Here is a 23,191-nt window from a genome sequence, read left to right as displayed (position 1 = left end):
AGAGTAGTCTCATTGAATCTAACCTGTTCGTAGCATAGTAGCATCTAACCTTATGGCAAAGAAAGAAATTAACAAAAGCTGAGTGAGAACCTTCCAATTTTAAAAACTAGCCTGGGAATGGGTCATGAATTTACTCATTGTGGGACCATGTAGACCAATGTATCATACAGATCTGGCTAAACCTGGTAGATATCGATTTCATTTCAACACTTACAACAAGACACAAGAGAACAAAGCGGATCTTACTTCATTAATCTCAACCTCTTAGTTAAAAGGAGGTGGTTGATCAAGGACACCAAATATTTTCTAGTTTGTGGGCTAATCTTGCTATCCTATCAACCATCCCATTTTCCTCCCTATTCACGTGATACAAATTCACCTGCCAATCTCTTTGTAACAAAAGTCTAATATCATCAATAATATCCCCAAAGAGGTGATTATTATCACAACCCCTTAAAATAATAGTAAAAACCTCAATACAATCACTGTAAACACCAATGTTCCTATATCCCTTAGTCTAACAAAAGTTGAAACCATTTAAGATATCTTGTACTTCAGCAATCATCGAAGGAATGGCTATTAGCTTGTAACTAAAGCCACAGATCCACCTATTTGTAACATTTCTGATTATACCATCACATCCACTTTTATCATCTTTGAGCATCGATCTATCAACTTTTAGAAGTATATAATTAATTATCTTGTACTCTTCTTGGATGTTCTGCCATCCTAGATCTCTGTGTATAAAATTTACATTGTCCTAATAAATCTTGATCCCATTGTTGTGAGCATTTGTCATCCTTCCTGTAATAGTTGAGTTGAAAAGCTTGTTGCATTAATCTATCCACATATCCCAACAAATGTATCTAAAGAATCTTGCCCATTGAACTTTTTTGGTGTATTGTTTTCCTACATCATTCTTCAAATTCCATTTCACCTCTCCATTCCTTGAAGCATTGTAAAATTTGGCTACATCTTTGGACAAATAACAGATTTCTATTGATTTTTTTGCATTTGCATAATCCCTAATCATATGCATTGAGCCTTCCACCTATGTACATCCAAATGGACAAGCATTGGAATATGTTATACACTATCTCATTTCGAGCTCCGAAGTGTACTTGCCCATGGGAGAACAACCACATGAAGGTCTTAATCTTCTCCAAGACCTGCCATCTCCATAGATTACTGCAAAACTTATCCATCAGTCTTTCTGTACCTACAATCCAAAAATGGTAAGCAGATTTAATAGAAAAATAACCATCCAAGGAAGGCTGCCGAAAGGTGTTTTTCCTTTCATCTCTCTCTCGTGGTGGGTGCATACTAGTAATGCGATCAATCACAGATTAAGTGCCTGTTTGGCAACACTTATTTGGAGCTTATAAGTATAAGCTCTATAAGCTCGATTGACAAAAGTAGAGTCTGTTTGGATCAACTTTTTTGCAATTGGGCTTTTGTCTGAAAAGCTACAATAAGCTATAAGCTAAAATTAACAGCTTATGGCTTATGGCTTTTGAAATATGAAGAGAGAAAAAGTTAAGAAATTTATTACTTCTTTTGGTTCTTATTATAAGCCTCAAATAACTAATTTGTAAATAATAAAAAATCAATTAAAATTAGTTGAAAGTAATGAATAAGTTAGAAATATATTTTTATTTTTAAATATGCTCCTAAAAATATACTTTTTTTTTTTCATGTTTCACTTTATATTTAAAATATTTTTTATGACTTCTTCATATTAAATTATTTTAATTTCATTGTATTATGTGAAATTATTTTTTTAATCATGTTTCATTATTTATTAAAACTCATGCCTATTTTGGTAATTTTTCAGTCAAAATTACTTTTACTCAACTATAATCCAAACAAGCTTTTTCCAATCTCATTTTTGTAAACTAGCTTGTCTGAACTCTAATCCAAACACAATTCAGCTTATCCAATTTAACTTTTACCAACTTCACTTTTTTATAAGTTACTTTTTCTATAAGCTGCTTTTCCAATCGCTAATCCAAACGAACCCTAAGAGAACCAAAGAGCTAATTTCACAATATCATAACATCCCTGTTTGTCAAGATAGGATGTGTTTAGGATCATAATTGGTAGTCCAAACGAGCTTCTTCACAGGCAAAAGTAACTTTTTGGATTAAAATACTGTTTGGATTCATGTTTTTGAAATATGACTTTTGAGGCTAAATGAACTTTTAAAGTGAAACTCCATTTTTTTGCTTTCATGGCATGGTGGTATGGTGCAGTGAGAGAAACCACTAGGAGCATTAATTATGTTTTAAATTTTTACCTACCTATTTGCCCTCTTTCTGCATGCGCATTTGTCTGTACCTGTGGTTTCCCCCGGGGGGGGAAGACAACAACAAAGATGCTGTTGTGCTGCGTCACCATTCAATTTGATTAATACTCCATGTACATATTTTGATTTATATGTTTTTTTATCCATTAAATATATTTAATTAAGTACTTCAGTTTTAAAAAATCAAATAAATTTTATCCATTTATGTTTATCAAGAAATTAGTTAAAATCAATTTAAAATAATAAATTTGTAAAGTATGTATTTTTTTTAAGTATGCCTTTATTAATGAAGAAAATAAGTAAGAGAAACAATGAATAAATAAAAAAGAAAAGAGAATATATAGGGAGTAAAATTGAAAAAAAAATTATTAAATGCTGAGATAAAAATGAATGTTATTTTATAAAAAACCAAAACCCTCCAACAAAGTTTATTTTATATTTTGAACTATATGGAGTATTTTAGTATTTTTCAATTTCTTCCGAACAAATTATTTTTTTTTAGTTTTTATAATTTTATTTTCAATATTTCTTTTGCAATTGTCACATTATATACATATAATATTAGATATATATTACTTAATAAACTTCATATCATTTTCAGTTATTTTACATCTAAACTTATTTTTTTATTAATTATCTAAATAAGTTTCAATTTCTCAAACTGATTTTTTTTTATAAAAGTCAATTTAAACATACTACCTAACTTTTACCTAATCTAACTTTGACAAAAATCAGATTGGAAAAAAGTAACTTTTCCCATCGCTAATCTAAACACACCCATAATATGCTATCTTCTCCTATTTATCAATAAATTCTTTATAACCTAGCACAAAATGGATTAGCAGAACATTCATCTCTGACTAATTCTCATGCCAAAAATAGGAAGAAGTATCATTTCCAATCTTTTTTCTTGCTCCAAGTTTAAATTTTTCTTACGATGCAGAATTTTAACATGGGCCTTCGGCTTTTGACATTTTAATTTTAACTTTTTTAGTAAAATAAAACATGTGGACTAATGAACCAATAAAAATTAGTCGAACTGAGGGGGTTAATCTTTTATAATATGACGAATCAAGATTTAAATTTTTACGAAAAAGAAGTGCTCATATTTAGTGTCTGATAGTGTCTCAATTAAATTTATCTCTAATAAAATGATACATATATCTAGATAAAAACATATCAAGTAATCGCAGGCAACAAACCTAATAATCCAAGATCATCTGTTTTGGTACGTAAAATGATTCTTAAGGAAATGAAAACATAAATAAATAAGATTGAAAAAAAAACAACAATATTTTTATTTAAAAAAAAACAAAATGAAATAGGAATATGATCCACAAGATGGGGGAAGAATATGACAAAGGGTAGGGAGTTGTAGATCGTAATAGTCATATAACGATTGCAGCTGCTCGCCCACTTGTATTTGACAAACGCCCGTGAATGCATGTCAACAGGATTTTAATTGACAACCACGTGCGACTTAATTAAGCTCACACATTTCTCAAACGTGTATTTGGTTTTACGTTAATTAGAAGGAACTATGTGATTGTCAGTGGTTAAACAAATCCTCACCAACACGTCACTTTCTCCTCATTTCCTTGTTTTATTTTTTGGCTGGGTACCTTTTTCACAAGTTTTTTTTAATTGATCCCGTGGTTCTGAAATACTCTTCCGATAATTATAAATTACACCACAAAATGAGTCTTATATTTAAAACTTGAGGGAGTATTTATTTTGAAAATATATAATCACGAGGACGTTATGGTCTTTTCAACCATATTCCTATTTATTAATTATAAAAATCATTTTTCTCATAATATTCTCAATATATATCATATCTTATTAAATAAGTATATGACGACCAACTCTATTATATTTCAACTTAATTCTTTTCATTTTGGTAAACATTAGATTTTTACTTGAGTTGAAGAGATATATAATAATTTTAAGCTCTATAGGATAAACATATCGTAAAATGTAAAAATACCAGCTTGTTAATATTTACCATTATTTCTATAATTTTTCTTTATAAATACTTGTTCCAATATATGCTTTTTGTTCGCGTGCCTTTCTTAGACTGTGCGGTCAGTCAACTAAGGAGGGAAGATGAAGACAGCTTTCAATGTTGTCCACACTCACCCAAACTATCTAATCTCCAATGGTTTTCGCAGCCACTCATTTCCTTTATCTCTTCCTCGTCCCACCCACCACCTTCCTCCTCCTCGTCTTCCCTCTCTGAAACTATCAAACGCTACTTCACATTCTACTTCTTCTTCGCTTTCCACCATGGATTCTTCTGCTACCTCTGCCCACTCCGACGACCAACTCGCCTACGACCTCTCCCCCATCATGAAAGTCTACAAAGACGGCCGTATTGAGAGACTTGCCGGCGAAGAGGTTGCTCCTCCTGGCGTCGATCTCATCACCGGTGTCGAATCCAAAGACGTCGTGATTTCTAAAGACGACGGCGTATCCGCCAGGATTTTCCTTCCCAAACTTACAAACCCAGATCAGAGACTCCCTCTTCTTGTTTACTTCCATGGCGGTGCCTTCTGCATCGAAACCCCATTCTCCCCAAATTACCACAGCTACCTCAACGCTATTACTTCTCAGGCCAACGTCATCGGCGTCTCTGTCCATTACCGGAGGGCGCCTGAGCACCCCGTTCCGACCGCCCATGAGGATTCGTGGACTGCTCTGAAATGGGTCGCTTCCCATTCCTCCGGTAAAGGCCCCGACGAGTGGCTGAATCGTCACGCGGATTTGGGGAAAGTGTTCTTTGCTGGGGACAGTGCGGGTGCTAACCTCTCACACCACATGGCGATTCGGATCGGGTTAGAGAAACCGCCGGGCGTAAAGCTTGAAGGCATTGCTCTGGTGCACCCTTATTTCTGGGGCGCAGAACGAATTGGATGCGAGCTAAACGATGCTGAATCCGCGGCGAAGGCGGATAATCTGTGGCGATTTGCATGTCCGAACACGTCGGGATCGGATGATCCGTTGATTAACCCGGATAAGGATCCTAACACGGGGAAGCTAGATTGTAAGAGGGTGCTTGTTTGTGTTGCAGAGAAGGATCTGTTGAAGGACAGAGGATGGAACTACAGAGAAGTGTTGCAGAGAAATGGGTTTTCTGGAGATGTGGAGGTGATGGAGACGAAGGAGGAAGGCCATGTGTTTCACATGTACAGGCCAAGCTGCGAGAATGCTCTTACCATGCTGCGTCGTATTGTTTCCTTCATCAAACAGGATTAAGCATGGAATTAAGTTTCAATTAGTTCATAATTACCAGGAATTGGTTTGAGCATGTATGAAGTAAGCAATATTGAGTTGTTTTGATCGCGGTTATATATATGTATGCATCATGTGGATTCAAAACAAGGAAGTCTAATGGAGGTCATAACTCATGAGACAAGACTTAGTGAAAAAGAGAAGGAAATTAATATTACTCAAAAATATGAGGACTACAAATGAATAAAGTTTTTTAAAAAAAAATTGATTTGTTTGAATTAAATGCTTGTTATTATTCCATGGATATTACGTGTTGACGGTTTCCGTTGCTACATTTTACGTGTCAATCTTTTTCTCCCCCCCCCCACCCCCCTTTGAGGACTGTTAAGGAGGTCAAAGCATAAAGACGACTTTCTCTTTGATCTCTTCTTCTTCTTCATCTTCTTCACGATAATCATAAGGCGCAGTGGGGAATAATGAAGCTTTAATGGAGGACAGAGTAGTGAGCTCGAAGATGCCACCGGCGGATTCCAGTGGGTACCGGACCAAAGAGCCTCTGTTTCGGTCGAGGACAAGAACTCTGTCACCGAGAAGGAGCTGCCAAGATATTTTTTTTAAAAAAAAGAAACTATATATGGACAAAAAGGGAGACATGTCACAGCCATGCCCATGTGCGTGCATAATCAACCGCCAGCAAAAACGTCTGCCACACCTCAGTTAACAGTAATAGTGTTAAGAGGTCAATAGTGAAGCGTGAGATGAGATCAAGAGGAACCGGTACAGTGTACACAAGGACCGAATTCAAAATTAGTTTTTCCTGAAGTTAATTTGTGAATGTTTTGATTCAAAGCAAAAATAGTGAATTTGATCCCCCAAAAATGTAAACTTTGTTCCGGATTAATGTTTTTTTTTTGGGCGAAGGAGGGATTAATGCTTTTTGTTACAACTGAAATTGGACTGTTTTTCCATTATTAACTATATCTTCTCAATTAATTTCTGGTGCAATATAATAGTGTTAACTTTTTACGCAGAACGTCTAAAAATATATAATAAGCTATGAAATTTGTTGAAGAGTGAAGAAGACCAAACAATTTATAAAGTGTAATATTATTCAGTAAATATTCTGGAATAGACTGGGCCCACCTAACTGTATATGAGGTCATAGCCCATCATAACAAAGGTGATTAAGTGGAAAGGAACAGTATCCATTTAAATTATCATAAGACAGGCAAGACACAAACACACAAAATACAAACACTCAACAACAACGTAACACGGAATATTATGAGTTATCCGAAGAGACGACTGTCGCAGTACAGAAGCAGTGACACGACGACAGTGCTTATTGAGCTCTCTGATCTCCTCCTCCTTCACCACTCTATATCTCTGCAAACGTTACCCTTTGCTTCTCATTTCAGGGAACGGTGTATCCTGTCCGCACACATACATATATCAATGGCAATAACATAACATCATAAATTTTATCAAAACAAAACTCATATTGTACTACTGAAAACATGTGATATTGTGCAGAGCTGATAATATTCAACTTGCCAATCCGGAAAAAATGATAGTAATCAACTCTGATAAACAAATTTTTCTAACCCATATTATCAGGCCCGCAATCAATCACGGGTTAGTCCACCAACCCACAGACTGACCCGTATTTAATTTTTTATTTTTAAATTTTTTAAAAAATTATTTTAATTATATAATTATATATAATATTCTATCAAAAAAATTTTAAAAAAATATTTATATAATTTATTTGGTACTTCTAATAAAATATTTTAAGAAAAAACAAAAATATCTTTATTTTTTTTAATATTGAATAAGAAAAAAATTAAAAGATAAAAAAAAAAAATTGTTGGCTAGTTACCTAAAAACTAACCTGCTTTTAAACAAGACTTTCCAACCCGATGCACGTGGGTTGAACTTGACACGGGCCACGCCACCCGTATTACCACCATATAGAATTTGCGTTTATTTCTCTTAGACTGCAATATCTTCTATGATTTGGAGAGAGAAAAGAGCTAGATATTGCTATATGTAAGTGAAACTTAAACTTACTTCCACATTTCTTGCCAGCAGGTCGGTTCCTGATGTTGCATCGCTTTGGAACAGTAACAGCAATGGCGGGATTAATCCTGGCGCTCCGTGCCATGGGTGATAACAGCACTGCACAGAGGCATCTCGGAGACATCCTAATCATGGCACCTACTCTGGCACAACATGCCGGCGGCACCCTCGCCCTCACGTTCCGAGTCGCCGCCAGGCACGGTGCCAGGCTTGCCGCCGCCGACCCTATCGGAGTCCTCCCGCACTCTCCTGCTGCCTCCGCTTCAAACACCACCATCTCTGAAGTCACCACCATGAGGATCAACACTGTCACGGTCAGAATGTTAACGTTGTTCAACGCCATAATTGAGAATTTGTGCAAAAACCTGAAATATATTGAGAATGATTGTGATGAGATAGATTCAGTAGTGTTGCACTGTGGGTTGTATGGACCAATAAGGCAAGGTTTATATAAGGGCAAAAAGCAGTAGTGGGGTGGTTGTGGCTTGGGCGCATTCAACATGTAATGATGGTTCAGTTTTTTGAGAAACTGGATTGATATGCGATCTCTCTCACTCATCTGAGTAGTATCAGTAAGCAAATAGCTATACCAGTTCATGAAATAAATTGCATGATTGTATAATAATGAACCAATACAAAGTTATTAAAATGAGCGTATCTCTGGATTTCGCCACTCAGTTTAATTGATTGACTTAGACTGATTAGCTAGTGAGCTTTTGCTTAAGCCCTTCAAAATTACAAGGTACCTTTTTAATTAACGCGCATCTTTCAGTAGGTTGGCTGATGAAATTTATGCATTACTTTCATGTTTACCTTTCTAGGGTGTCTCAATTAGAAAAACCCTGTTAATTATTACATCCACTAAATAAGGATATTTTTTAATACAAATTTTATTTTATTCTGGTCCCAAATATAAGATCTCAATCCATTTGATTTCTTATATGTATTTAATTTTTTTTAAGGTAGTCATTATAATAATATTAGTTCTAACTAATATATTTAATTAGTAAAGATATTTTAAGAAAAACAATACTTATTTATTATGAATATTTAATTTAACTAATTTTCTTAATATACTCAAATTAGTCAACGAACTCTTCTATTAAGTAGCAGAGGTACTAATATATACCAACATGTTAGTATTTGAATAATAATTTGGAATTGGAGTGTTGGTGAGAGAAGAGAATGGGTTTGTGATCTCTCTAGTGTTCCTTTCGGGGCATGGAGCATTGTTTAATATGGTGAGAACGGAAAGAGGGGGTAGGGAGAGGGTAGGTATATGTTGAAAAGAGAGTGTGAACATGCAGAAAGTTGGGGAGGCAAAATCCTGGTGCCATTTTACATGCCTCATAATTTCATCCACTAACCCCCTCCTTCACTTCTAATACCTCTACACGTGTATTTGTTATTGGTACCAAGAAAGAACCCCTCCTTTTTCTCCCACTAGTACTGCAGTACCTTCTATGGCTCTCCATTTTTATTCTATTTTTCCCAAAATAAAAATCTTATTCACATATATATGTGTGTGTGAATTTCATAACATCTATATATGATGATGTTGAATTTGCTGTACATTCTCGATGCTTCCAGATATAGGTGTTAAATTAAGATTTCAGTATTATTTTTTTTCTGGTCTTCAATTTTGCCGCATGCTTTATGCTTATATATATATATATATATAATGCAAGCGACTTAAGTTTTAAGTCAAGGATTCGTCAATTAGCTAGATCCTATATCTTAGATAAAATGCTCTTGTAATAATTATATTCCGCCGGTTTTATATTTTGTAGTGCAATTTATATTATAAAAAGAGTTTTATATCTATGACTGAAGGGGTATTTATGCTTATCATTTATGAAAGGGAAAGGCTCTCTGAACATTGCATAAGACCGCGTGATTAAGCTATGTTTCGATCAAACATAAATCACTTAAATTTTAATAATCGCTTATTCTTTATCACCGTTTTTAAATTTAAACTGAAAATTCACACGCACAGGGGGAAAAAAAGTCCAAAAAGGGGGACTAAGCCCCAAAAGAAAAACAAGGTTAGTCGCGGTACATTGGAAGGGGAACTCCCACTAATGGAAGAGAAGCAAACCCTCTCTGGCGTTGCCCTACCTAATGAACAAGATAATTTTGACACATACAAATCCATCTGACTAAACCATAACGCTTAATCCCTGCGTTAATTGGGGTATAACAATGCCCATATTTACATATAATTATTTAAACAAGCAAATACCCTATTCTTAATTAATATAAACGATATATGTACGGGATATGAGGTATAATTACAATAAATAATATCAAATTTTATACCAGAACATACAACAAAAACTGTGAAGAAAACAATAAAAAAACAAACTAATGATCGAACAATTAGTACAAAAGCTAGTTAGTTAATTAGTTAATCTATAGTCAAGCTTATGCTTGCAAATTAAAATTCTCAAATAAGCAACTAGTTAGGCAGTCAAGATTTTTTGGCGCTTGTTTATTGCTTCTTGAGCAATGATTTGTCTTTGAACATCCAACGCAATCCACTTCACTCCTTCGACATTCCTATTATTCTGATCATCCTTCATATTAATGCTGCCAGAAGTATTAATAGCTTGATCACTCTTATTGGAGTTGTATTGAGGAAGCATTTCAAGTTCGTGCAACGCATTTGTGATGTCCATCACAAGGCGTTCGGCCATTTGGCGACAGAAATCGGCCCTTATCACTACACGCAGCACTATAATGTGTTCAGCGCCCGGCGGCATCGGATACGCCGGCACGACCCACCCGTGCCGGCGGAGCATGGCCGAGATCTTGAACTCGTCGTGCCGGCTTCTGTCCTTGAGCGAGAACACCACCACAGGAACGCCCTCGTCCTTGGAAACTATGTTGAAGCATCCAGTGTTCACTATCCCTTCCTTTACAACCATCGCATTTTCTCTACAGTTCTCCATCACATTACGGTAGCCCTAGGGAAATAAAAAACCCACAAATAAGATAAGATCATTTTGAGCAAATGACTTGATATCCATAATTAAGTACTCTATCTTCGGATTAATGCGATTAATTAGCAGTTGCGGTAGTTAACTACTTGAGGTTGTACGTATATAGCAAGTAGCAGCATTGGCCAAGATGAAAAGTATTTGATAACTATTTGCTCACCTCTTTGCCCAAGCGAATCAGCTGATAATACTGGGCGATAATCTGGCTAGAACCTGCAGTAATTGACGAAGTTTGATTAATGATATATACAATAAGTTTAAAAAGTATACACATAGTTAATTAAGGAGCAGCACGTACCTTTGGAGAAATTGAGGGTGAAGGTGGGCTGATCAGCTCCGAGGTAATTGATGTGGAAGATGAGCTCCTGAGGCAAGTCTTCTTTGGTCCTCCAAAGCACCCAGCCAATGCCTGCATAAACCAGTCCGTACTTGTGCCCACTCACATTTATACTCTTCACCAATGGCAGCCTGAAATCCCACTCAAGCTCTGGGTACAAAAATGGAGCAATAAAACCTCCACTTGCCGCGTCCACATGAATCGGCGTCTCCCATCTACGTACATAATAACATTCATCGTTCTTAGTTATACATTTCTTTTCAGTACAAGCAGATGAATTCCATTCATATTGTTAACTGCTTACCCAGTTTGTTTGTTCTTTCCGAGGAGGAGGTCGTTCAGGAGCTTGACGTCTTCGAATTCGCCATTGTAAGTAGAACCCAGGATTGCTGCAACACAGATTGTGTTTTCGTCCACCATCTCCACCGCTCTTGCTGGGTCCATCACGTAGCACCCTTCCGACATCTTCACTTCCTTCAATTCCACCTCGAAGTACATCGCAAATTTCTTCCAACACACCTGAACGTTGGAGCCCGTTACAATGTTAGGCCTGTCGAAAGGCTTGCCTTGGGCCTTCCTCATGTTCTGCCATCTCTTCTTGAAGGCCAGCCCCGCCAGCATTATGGCTTCCGAGGATCCAACCGTTCCCACTCCCACGCCGCTCTCACTTTCACTTTCTTCCATCGGAGCATTGAACAATCTTGCCAGCATGTTCACGCATCGATTCTGTAACAATATTCATCAATTCCCACATGAATCATACACATAATAACAGCATCAGTATTTATGAAGAGGAAGACCGACGAGGACGTACGTGAAGGTCGGTGGTCATTGGGTACTCGTCCATGTTAACGTAGTTCTTGTTGATGGATTCCATGACGAGCTTGTTGCATTCTTCCTCCATGGAAGTGTTCACGAAGGATGCCAAGTTCAGCTTGGGATCCGCGTCCAGCTTCAGCTCGTCGTGAATGTTCCGGTACGCCGCCTCCTTCGGCATCGCCTTCTCCGGCATACTCAACCTGCAACCTCAATATACACATACTTTTGATGAGAAAAAAAAAGAAAAGCATTCAAATAGAGAAATATACAAGAGCATGCATATGTTTAGTTGATTAAATTAAAGAAGGTAACCTGGGAAGAGAGTGGTTGGCAAAGCGAGGAGCAAAAGCGGAGCGAAAGGAGATTTCAGAAGGTGGTTTTGGGAGAGACATGGTGAAGTGCATCTTGTGGTGGTGTTGTGAGAAGAGGGAAAACACAGAGAAAACAAACTGGGAAGAAATGTGTTTTTCTGGTATATGTTGAGGAGGAGGGTTTGAACAAGGCAACGTTGGAGGCTATTTATATTAATTTTATATCATGGTACGACAGGCTGCTCTATCTGTCTGATGTAGTCATAAAGCCAAATGAAGAATCGTCTTTGCTCGTCAAGATTCCACGCGTTTTACTTTGCTCCAAGCTCAATTCAAACTCGCGTCCCTCTGCGTTCAAAAAAGACGATGCTAGACTTCCGTTTAAGTTTTATCTTAATCCTAAATATAATATCCTAATATATTTTATTTATTATATTTATTTTTTTTAAATAGTCCTTCTAATAATAATAGTTTTAACCAATAAACTTAATTAGCAAAAATATTTTAAGAAAGATAACACCTATTTATTATAAATAACTCACTTAACTTATTTTCTTAATCTCTCCAAATTAGTCAACTAACTCTTATACTAACTCCAGTCCTTAATATAAAACCTCGTTTAACTTTTATTTTGATTCTAAATATAAGACCCTAATTTATTTTGTCTCTCATATTTATATATTTTTTGTCAAAGAAGTCTATCTAATAATGATAGTTCTAGCCAATACAATTGATTCGATCGTAAAGATATTTTAGTAAAGATAACACTTATTCATTGCAAATAACTAACTTAACTTATTTTCTTAATCTCCTCAAATAAGTTAACTAGCTCTTATAATTAGTATCAGATGTAATATTTAGGACCGGAGGTAGTATATAAGTTCCGATGCCCTTTTCATACGAATTCCCACGAAAATAATACGCGCAAATTCGGATATTATACGATGCTTAATAAAAGATGAGGGTATAGTTAAGTGGGTCCTGACCAAGTACTAAGTATCAAATAACCTTGAAGAATAAAAATTAGCTAGAGAGGATGCAATATCGTTAAAGAACTCGTTCTTTTTTTCTTTTCTATTTTTCCGGAAAAACTTATTACCCTTCATAATGAATGTATTAAAGTTGTTCATAAATTCTTTATTCCCATATTTGATTGTTTCTTTGGTCAGCGAAAACAGCTAGAAGGTCCCACGAACGCTGTTTTGAGCTATAGCCACGTGTTCTGCATATATTCGGAAAAATGCGTCAACAATTTTTGGGCTTAAAACACACACACGCATGGATATGCATTAATTATTTCCATGTTTGCGGCAATTTAAAATCTACCAGAAAAAACTAAATATAATACAAAAATAATTAATATATACTCCTCCGATCTTTAATATAAGACCTATTTAACTAATTTGATTAGATTAAAAAAGTTAGGTAAGTTAATTAATTATAAAAAATATGATATGTTTTTTGTAAAACACTATAATCATCTTTTTTAATATCCTCCCTCTTTCTTCTACTTGATTATGGTTGAGAGAGTGTCCATAGAAATAATTTAGAAAAAATTGATAAATATGAGAAATAAATATTATATTTAGGATTAAAATCAATTCAACAATTAGGTTATATATTTAGAACCGGAGGAGTATCTTCTAGCTGCTAAAGCATTTTAAAGAGTTTCTGTTTATTTTTATTAGTTTTAAAAATAAAATGTTTATTATATTTAATGTTATATAAAAGAGCTTTTGAAAATATTTTTTTCTTCAAAAGTGACAAGCCTATCTAACAGTATTCTTTTTGTTGTTTGACTTTTATTGCAAGCTAATATTTCGTATGGGAAAGAAGGAAGGAAACATACAATGGTGAGAAATGAAATTACTTTTTTTTTAATGTTATTTTACAATATCCACTTTTATTATTATTAGTTTTTTAAACAGCTCAGATTATATATCTATATTTACAAAAAAAAATATTTTACTACTAGTCTGGGCCGGGAATACGTTTTATTTTTAAAAAATGGTGTAAATTATACTAAACAACATATTATGATAATCAATCAAATACATAAATATAAAACTACGAATACTCTAATTATAATTTTTGAGAGCCATTTGCAGCTTCTCAGTGCTTTTTATTATTCTGGTTTTTTCCCCCATCATCTTTATATAAAGAAGAAAGAAATTTTACTGTCGAATCAAGAACTTATACTGTTTTCCTTGGCATGCTGCTATCGTGATTCATAATGCATTCTTTTCTTTTTTTTGGGTGGTTGTTAGAATATATTCTTTGGTTGGAATTTTTATGGCCATTAACAAAAATGCAGTTTATTTTTTTAGTTGTTAGAATAATTTTTCAATTTTTTTTTTGGGGAACTGAACAATTGCGTAGCCTATATGGAAATGGAATTGATAGGACGACTTTTTGGTTGTATTTGGACTGAAGTGGTGCCATTTCGGTCGTTCAAAGAGGTTTATGACCTCAGACAGAATCAACAGCAGTGACGTCGTTTGACTTAAGTCTCGGACGGCTGAGATCGCAATACGGCCTTAACGATCCAGATTACATCTTCTTTTATCAATGGCTAGAATCAGGATTGTGCTCAGCGTCGGAGTACGTAGGCTCCACTTTTTTGACTACTGTCTCTGGACTTAAATATAAGAACTAGTTAATTAAATTGAGTAGATTAAGAAAATAAGTTAAGTTAGTTATATATAATAAATAGGTGTTGTCTTTCCTAAAATATATTTACTAATCAAATTTATTAGTTAAAACTACCATTATTAGAAATACTATCTTTAAAAAAAAGAGAGAGATAATATGGATGGGATCTTATATTTATGACCAAAATAAAAGTCAAATGAGATCTTATATTAAAAACTGGAGGTAGTATATAATAATTATATGATGCTAAAAAAATGAAAAAGAAAATGCAATTTGATCAAGTCAAGAACACGTAGGTTTGTGTGGGTTTGGGGTTTGCTGCTTAATTATATTGTTTGAATGGAAATTATAGATTGAATTAATTAGTAAACGCACGTTATCCTTTGTGGCATGGAAATCAAATGAGGGACGAAGAAAATTAAGAAGAAAGCGAGTAATTAAAAAGTCCTTAAGAAATTTCAAAATTTATTTACGCAAGTCATTGACGCTTTCCTTCTATCTAGCAAATTGAGTGCCTTTTTAATCCATGGCAATTTTTTTTACCAATATTAGCAGAATTATATATATAAATATATTATACTTCTGATTCTAATTATAAGATTTCATTTATAATCTATAAATCAGACCTTATAATTAGAGCCGGAGGTAGTATATATTGTAGCGTCTTATATGTGCCTCACTTAATACTATTTTCCTCTGGACAAGAATTCCTGTGCTGCTGGACTGTTCTTCTCAAGTCGTTTCCTCTTTCCTCCCCCCAAAAAAAACGATTTTTTAAATTAAGTTCAATTTCTGTAAATTGGAAAACGCTCAAATACTCAAAAGACAGCATAAAAAAAAAAAAAAAATTGTTGGCCTTATTTTTCTCTCTCTAGACTAGAATTATTGACTTCTCTTTTGACTCCTCATCAACAGTCAATGCTAGGCTAACTACTCGTACTACTTATTTATTAATTCAATAAGAGGGTGTTTGGTTGATTGTTTTCGAACTGATGTATCTTCTTATATTCTAGTGCATTTCCTTTGTTGGGGGAAAAAAAGGGGGTGTTTGGTTGATGGTTAATTTATAATTGTCCATTTTATTTACTTGAAGCCAAACAATAATCAGTAAAATGCTTTCCCATATTGCCACTCGTTCTAATTAAGCAAGATGTTATTAAAACTCTTATTCTCTCATACCCTTCATACGATTGAATTTTTAGAATGAGCAAAAAATAAAAATGAACATAAATATATCGAATGAATAGAAAATGAAACACCAGACAAAGCCAAGAAAGATAGAATCAAATAAAAAGATATGGCAAATCACCGAAATTAACCATCTTTTGGAGTTATAGTAGTATTATTCTGTGGGAACTTTTTCCCCTTTTTGACCCCAAAGAGATTATTTTCACCTTTATCTTCTTCCTTGTTAATTGACAAATCTACGTTTTATATTTTTTTTTGGAAAATTTTTTTAAAAAATACCTCAAAAATTTCAAAATCCCAAACTAGGAATGACTACAAAAGTATGTTATCATTTGCTTTTTAAATGTTGTCAATTGTTATTAAAATTGAGCAAACAAGACTCTTAAAATTCGGATATTTAAAGACATTTTGTTGGGATTCTCTTTTCTTTGTTTTTTTTGCCCTTTCTTGCCAACAAGGTTTTTATATTCATAAATAATATAAAGTGACTCATTTTTTTAAAATCCCATACAATGCATGGTCTCATTCTAGTTTGCCCCCAGCAAGAGTGGATCCTACCTTTTTTTTTTTTCTACAACAAAGTTTAAGTGAGTTAGATCTTGAGAGCTCACAAGGGTCAGGACATGCCTCGAGACTTAGAAAACGTTTACAGATATATTTACAGATTGCCCACTAACAAGGTCTTCAAATCAATAACGGGATTTAAACTCACAGCCTTATGGGTTAGAGTCAATTTCTTACTAATTGGACCAACTCTTGTTGGCTGGATCCTACCTTTTTGCCAAATGCTAATTTGGTCCTCTCTATTATGGGCCGTGAATTTTGAAAACTTCCTCTCCAGCATAGCCTAGTCCAATGAAACATTGGTGGCTGTAAGACTGGGCTCAAGCCCATATCATTTTAACAACTTCAAGCCCACTTCACAACACGTTTTTGTGGGTCTAAATAAAGATACCCGTTTTTTTTTAACCAGCCTAAATAAAGATACTTTAGTTTGCCTTCGTCAGTTGCTAATATTGGCACTATTATGATATGATGCGATGGGATCAGGATCAGCTATAAATTATTTTACTTGTTATTTCCGCACCAACCACAGATTAGGATAAGCCTTATAATTAATCAGTTGTTTTGTTCCCTTTTAAGAAACTACAGTTTGTGGATTAATGAAATGACCGAATTTTGTTTCAGGTTGTTGATGTTCACGTTTGATTGGAAGGCTTTATTTGATGCCAAAAAACAAGTTGACCCGCTGCTCCATCTGTTATTGGCTGGATAATATTTTTAAAATACAACTTGACGCATGCAAAAGGTTTTATTATATAATATTTTATGCTTTTCTTTTAGATAAAATATTGTCCACCAATATCAAGTAAATATGTGAGAAGTTTTGCCTCCTAAAATGCAATTTTTAAAATCTAATTATCACTAGAGATAGTATTTGAAAAGCATGAAAATTTTATTTTTATTTTATGGTATTTTTCATATCAATTCTATGTTTTTTTTTATAAAAAAAAACACTTGAAAAGTTGTTGAAACTTGAAAGCAAAAACTGAAAAAGCAAAAAAGGGTTTTGCCAACTAACACAAGCAACAAGTTCCCTTAATCAACACTTCACCGCTTGAATGTCGGAAAGTGGAAAATATGACGAATTGAAACTTTCCTTTCAATTGTGCTTTCGTTCATTCACGAGTGATCAAGCGGTCGGTCTCTCCCTCTGTCTGAGCAATTACCCGCTGACTAGTTGCTCATGAATATTATATTCCAAATTTTCGCTTAATTTCTCCTCCTTTTATCTTCTTCTGGGTTCGATTTTTCTTTTATTACCTTCAAATTTCAATTTCAGTAATTCCTTCTCAATTATTGAGTCGAATCTGGTCTCTGGATTCTGCGGTATCATATCGGTTTTGCGCAAATCGAGAAACTGCGACCTTTTCTTCTACGTCATCCATCTGAAGAGGTTGGGGCATATACTATTTATTTATATATATATATATGTATGTATGTATATACTGAGAATCTGGCAAAATATCTGTTTCACCATCTCCTCCTATTTTCACTGCTTGCAGCGCCCAAGGAAGAGGCAGAAGATATGGGTTCCGTTGAGGATGATAACTCGCTCGTGGAAGAGGCTCTTCTTGAGGTTTCCTTCTTCATCTTGATATCTTATTTTGGCTGTGGATATTTTAATTTAGTTGCACAGTTTGATTGCATTGAATGACTGTTTGAGGATCCGCATGACTTTGATTTATTTTCCTTTGGTGAAGGCAAATGCTAAAGATAAACCATGTCCTCTTCCGTTACTGTGATAATACTTGGTCAACCATCGGTGTATATGTAGTAAGTTGGATGAGTAGGAAGCTCCCCTCCTTATCAAATTCACTCGGTTAACCACTAGAGTACTTAGCACTTCATATCAGGAGGAATAAAAATGTTCTGGATGTACGTTTGGTTATCAACAAAATATTAAAAAAAATAATTTCTTGGTGCATTTTCTGTGTTAATTTCCATTTTAATCGGTGCGGTGTTGACCGATCTGGAATCCTTGAGTGAAGGTCGTTGATTTTGCAAGGATGCTTATGTATGATAAATATCTGTTTTTAATGGGTTATAAACTTTGTATGGAGTGTTGATTTTGAAACCCTTTACGTTTATATTGTTTTGTCTGGAGGCAGGTTTCATATGATGAGATATTTAGCTTGCCGTGATAAAAGAACACTGTGTGTCACTTTTAGTGGGGATGGCTTTGTTTGGTGGGGCGGGGCAGATTAAATTGTATAACAACTTGCAATAGCACCCTATCATTCCACGGATTTGCCAAAGCTTGTTATTGCGTTACAATGGTGACATAATCATGTGTTTGTCTGTGTTTTCCTCTTAGTATTCTCTTTTAATCAATTAAATTATCTCTTGTCATGCTCCATAATTTGAACTTCTTAATTGAGTGGATATCGTATTTTTCTGAATGTTTTGTTTATCTATTTACTGATTTTTTTTTTTTCTTTTTTCCCCCTTGTTTCTTAGAGCAATTCACTTGATTGTAGTTAAAAGATATCTATCACTAAGACAACTGATGCTTGTCATAGTAGTAATATAAACTACAGTTCTTTACCATCAAGATCTTATTTAATTTCTTAGTCCATCCCTAGATCCCCCCCCCCGGATGCTCAAAGATAGATCATTGCCTAGCAAAATGTGTGGTTTCCCAGTGTTAATGCTGTTTTTTTTCTTTTGAGCCACTAAAATGAGAATGGTTTCTTGCTCCGTTGTATAATTGTTTACATTATATCTGAAGGACGAAAGGAGCAGACCATACACAGGAGATGGCTCTGTTGACTTTAAGGGGAGGCCTGTTCTTAAGCAGAATACTGGCAATTGGAAAGCTTGTCCATTTATTTTAGGTAAGATTGTGGTGGTCTCACATATCATATGATATATTCTGCTCATAACGTTGTTATGCAATATGGATTACAGGCAATGAGTGTTGTGAGCGTTTAGCATACTATGGCATCTCAACAAATCTTGTCACCTATCTTACAAGTAAACTACATGAAAGCAATGTCTCTGCCGCAAGAAATGTCACTACCTGGCAAGGAACTTGCTATCTTACTCCTCTTATTGGAGCTGTCCTTGCAGATGCTTACTGGGGGAGATACTGGACAATTGCTTCCTTCTCAACGATTTATTTCCTTGTAAATATATACTTACGTAGCTTTTTCATCTAGAAAATATTGCATAACTTGCCATCTCTCTTTTCCCGTTCACAACAAATAGGATCCAGCGCCTTTTTGTTATGGGTTCTTTTTTGTGGTGTTCTACATTCATTGTGAGAGATAATGATTATGGGTATGTCATTCTTGCCGGATTCTATTATGAAACAGTATGGAAATTATCGTTTTGATGATGATAGGAAAACATAATGGTTTAGACAGGAGGTCTAAGGTCCAAGTTTTAGTGGAAGCTAATGTTTTTCTGGAGTTCATTTGTGTGGTTATTCCCTTAAATACTGCTTAACATAACTTTTGTTGTTTCTGAGGTTTAACAACAGTAGATGTAAGATGAAGCGAAATGCAAATTTGTATTAGGCCAAATTCTGATAACTTTTTGAGTTTCTCCTGGGGATACATGATTTGCAGTATCTTACATAAGCAATTGCTTTGTCCCTAACTAAAATTTGAATTCTTTTGACAATTTAATTTTACAAATCAAAGGTGAGTTTCTACTTTGATGAAGTATATCTACTTTGATGAGTATCACATCGTAAAAGATTATTTCTCTCATATCCATGGTTCCTTTAGAGTGAAGTATTTCTACTTTGATGACAAACATGAAAATCTCAAGAGCCCCTCCTTTTCTGAAAAAATTATAAACTCATTATTTGGAATAATTGGTTTTCATAGCAGAATTTCATCTGTCTGTTCTTTTTCCTTGTGTTCTAGTAATGGTTCTTTAATTCCATTCAAATGTTTATGTGATTGTTTTCCGCAGGGAATGTGCACATTGACTCTTTCTGCATCTGTTCCAGCATTAAAGCCTGTAGAATGTATGGGTTCTGTATGTCCATCAGCTACTCCTGCACAATATGCTGTGTTCTTCTTTGGTCTCTATCTGATTGCACTTGGGACGGGTGGAATTAAACCATGTGTGTCATCTTTTGGGGCAGATCAGTTTGATGATACTGATCCTAAGGAAAGGATAAAGAAGGGATCCTTTTTTAACTGGTTTTACTTTTCTATCAACATAGGCGCTCTTGTATCAAGCAGTTTAATTGTATGGATTCAAGACAATGAAGGCTGGGGTCTTGGATTTGGCATTCCTGCTTTATTTATGGGCTTAGCTATTGTAAGTTTCTTTTTAGGCACACCCCTCTATAGGTTTCAAAAGCCAGGGGGAAGCCCTATTACGAGAATGTGCCAAGTTGTGGTAGCATCTTTCAGGAAACGGAATCTGGATGTCCCGGTGGATAGTAGTCTCCTGTTTGAGACCCCAGATAAGAGCTCTGCAATTGAAGGAAGTAGGAAACTGGCACATAGTGATGAACTAACGTAATTCACTACTGTGACTTTTCTGTTTTGTTCCTAATGGTTTTTGTCCCTATTTTATTGTCACAAATATTGGAAAAGGTGGTCCTTTGGTATGCATGCTGACTTTTCTTTTGACTTTCTTAATCTAAGAGTGAAGTTAATTGCTTTTGTATGAGATGAGAAATGTGGGCCCTACTACAGTCGTATAGGAAGAGTTTTCTACTCTGGGTCTGGCCAGCTAGTTGTCGTTTAGTTACTTTTTTTTGGCCCGCTTAGTTATGGTACGTGCTTAGTTAAGCATTTTGATAGATAGGAAGAAAACATTTATTGGCTAGGTACAACCATAAAATCATAAATTCTTATTAAACATACTTTAGGAATTAGTTGTCCATGTTTTGAGATCTATTTGCACAGTGTGGTTTATATATTTTTGCAGTTTATTTCAATCTGCTTGTCATGTGTGTGTTGCTGTGTCAAGTGTTTGAAGTGAAAGCACGTTAGTTGTATATATTTTTTATGAAACGGTCTTCGTTTATGTTGCCTAATTTGTAACAATTTCATATTGATCTGACCATTTAGAATTTGTTTATTGAAATTTTAGACCCTTGCTTGCATAGGAATTCTTGTACTCCGGATCGTGAAGAAGAGCCTGTATTATTATTTTCTATGTTAATGTGAATATTATAAAGGGAGGAACTATCACTTTTCAAAAAATTTGTAAGAAGGGATTGGAAATTACAGAAAACTATTGTTATAGTTTCTCCCTGGGGTAGGTTAATGATTGATTATGATTACTACTACTACTACTTGTTTCTTTCATCTTCTAGAATAGTTTTGGGTGGGAAATATTTGTGCTTATAGAAAAGCTTTCGTTGGCAGAAACCTATGCTAAGACTTTACTCTTTTTCTAGCATTTTTTTTTCATTTTATTTAATTAATAACCTGTCAAAGTGATATCATTGTGGCTGAAGCATAGCTTGGAACTTTTAACATGTTTTTAATTTTAATTTTCTTATACTAACAAATGAAATGGAAATTCTTTTAATAGTCAACTAAATATTTTCTATTTTTTGTTTTTCCCCCATTGAAGGTGCCTTGATAAAGCAGCCATAGTCTCTGATATTGAGATCAAAAGAGGGGACTATTCAAATCCATGGAGACTCTGCACTGTGACCCAGGTGGAGGAATTGAAAATATTGATCCGTATGTTTCCAATTTGGGCTACTGGGATTGTTTTCTCTGCTGTTTATGCTCAGATGTCCACCATGTTTGTGGAACAAGGATCAATGATGGACACAAGTATTGGTTCATTCACCATTCCTGCGGCCTCCCTCTCAACTTTTGATGTCATAAGCGTCATTTTCTGGGTCCCCATTTATGACAGGATAATTGTTCCAATCGCAAGGAAATTTACAGGGAAGGAAAGGGGCTTCTCAGAGTTGCAAAGAATGGGAATTGGCCTTCTTATATCAGTCCTTTGCATGTCAGCAGCTGCCATTGTGGAGATTAAACGCCTACAACTTGCAAGGGAGCTTGGCCTTGTTGATAAAGAAGTTGCTGTGCCCATGAGTATATTTTGGCAAATCCCTCAGTATTTCTTGTTGGGCGCAGCAGAGATATTCACATTCATTGGGCAGCTTGAGTTCTTCTATGACCAATCTCCGGATGCAATGCGGAGTTTATGCAGTGCCCTGTCATTACTGACTACTGCGTTGGGAAATTACCTGAGCTCCTTCATTCTCACTGTTGTAACTTACCTAACAACACAAGGCGGACAGATTGGATGGATTGCTGATAACTTGAATGAAGGTCACCTAGATTACTTTTTCTGGCTTTTAGCTGGGCTTAGCATCTTAAATTTTCTGGTTTACCTAGTCTGTGCTTCAAGGTACAAGCGGAAGGAGGCTTCTTAAGATTGTTCTGGCATTGTTACAGAAATCTACGCTGAAAGGGTCAAAAAAATCTGGCAAATTAGGAGTACATCCATCCATGCTGTCCTTTTTCTGTCATGATTATTACTGTTGTCTTTGTGAATTAAAGATGCTCAGCAATTATGTAATATATCTATTTCTGCTGATGTCATGTAATATATTTATCCGTGACAGAAGGAAATGTTCATTATTTGCCTGGTTGAAAATACTCTTTGCATCCCACACATACATGTAAATTATCATCAGTATACGTGCTTCCATAAATTCCTGTGTAATATTTCGATGTACTGAGGTAGCATGGACTTGGTTTCGCCGTCA

General features: G+C 35.1%; 4 protein-coding genes and 1 long non-coding RNA gene across 6 annotated transcripts in view; 2 read left to right on the top strand and 3 right to left on the bottom strand.

The window, feature by feature from the left end:
- The window catches only part of LOC114712259 (uncharacterized), a 21,411-nt gene extending 3,756 nt beyond the window's left edge, over positions 1-17,655 (bottom strand). Inside the window, exons 1-2 of the long non-coding RNA XR_003737216.1 lie at positions 17,578-17,655; positions 1,809-1,814 (exon numbers count right to left, since the gene is read on the bottom strand). This is a non-coding gene — a long non-coding RNA (uncharacterized LOC114712259). The remainder of the gene's footprint in view (positions 1-1,808; positions 1,815-17,577) is intronic.
- Positions 4,421-5,717, top strand: LOC114712257 (probable carboxylesterase 2). Its single transcript, XM_028896748.1, has one exon. The coding sequence runs from the start codon at positions 4,592-4,594 to the stop codon at positions 5,558-5,560; it is 969 nt and encodes a 322-aa protein (XP_028752581.1). The 5' UTR covers positions 4,421-4,591; the 3' UTR covers positions 5,561-5,717.
- LOC114712258 (non-specific lipid-transfer protein 3-like) lies at positions 6,928-8,029 on the bottom strand. Its single transcript, XM_028896749.1, has 2 exons — positions 7,607-8,029; positions 6,928-6,967 (listed from the first exon to the last, which is right to left on the bottom strand). Exons 1-2 carry the CDS (start codon positions 7,956-7,958, stop codon positions 6,951-6,953), a joined length of 369 nt encoding a protein of 122 aa, XP_028752582.1. The 5' UTR covers positions 7,959-8,029; the 3' UTR covers positions 6,928-6,950.
- On the bottom strand, positions 9,921-12,248 carry LOC114712253 (glutamate decarboxylase 1-like). The gene is made up of 6 exons (XM_028896733.1): positions 12,083-12,248; positions 11,766-11,970; positions 11,256-11,677; positions 10,913-11,166; positions 10,775-10,827; positions 9,921-10,581 (listed from the first exon to the last, which is right to left on the bottom strand). Exons 1-6 carry the CDS (start codon positions 12,172-12,174, stop codon positions 10,078-10,080), a joined length of 1,530 nt encoding a protein of 509 aa, XP_028752566.1. The 5' UTR covers positions 12,175-12,248; the 3' UTR covers positions 9,921-10,077.
- Positions 17,631-23,191, top strand: LOC114712249 (protein NRT1/ PTR FAMILY 8.3-like). Of its 2 annotated transcripts, XM_028896727.1 has the most exons (7): positions 17,631-17,878; positions 17,988-18,061; positions 18,186-18,258; positions 19,214-19,319; positions 19,393-19,610; positions 20,407-20,963; positions 22,033-23,191. In XM_028896727.1, exons 2-7 carry the CDS (start codon positions 18,027-18,029, stop codon positions 22,853-22,855), a joined length of 1,812 nt encoding a protein of 603 aa, XP_028752560.1. In that variant the 5' UTR covers positions 17,631-17,878; positions 17,988-18,026; the 3' UTR covers positions 22,856-23,191. The 2 variants fall into 2 exon arrangements, with proteins under 2 accessions (XP_028752560.1, XP_028752561.1); XM_028896728.1 differs by lacking the exon at positions 18,186-18,258 and having other exon boundaries at positions 17,633-17,878.

Source organism: Neltuma alba, unplaced genomic scaffold (assembly GCF_004799145.2).
Source record: "Neltuma alba isolate B1F8T4 unplaced genomic scaffold, ASM479914v2 tig00011342_pilon, whole genome shotgun sequence".
NCBI classification, from domain to species: domain Eukaryota; kingdom Viridiplantae; phylum Streptophyta; class Magnoliopsida; order Fabales; family Fabaceae; genus Neltuma; species Neltuma alba.
The sequence above is the reverse complement of the archived record's forward strand: the minus strand, read 5'-3'. Positions and strand labels throughout refer to the sequence as shown.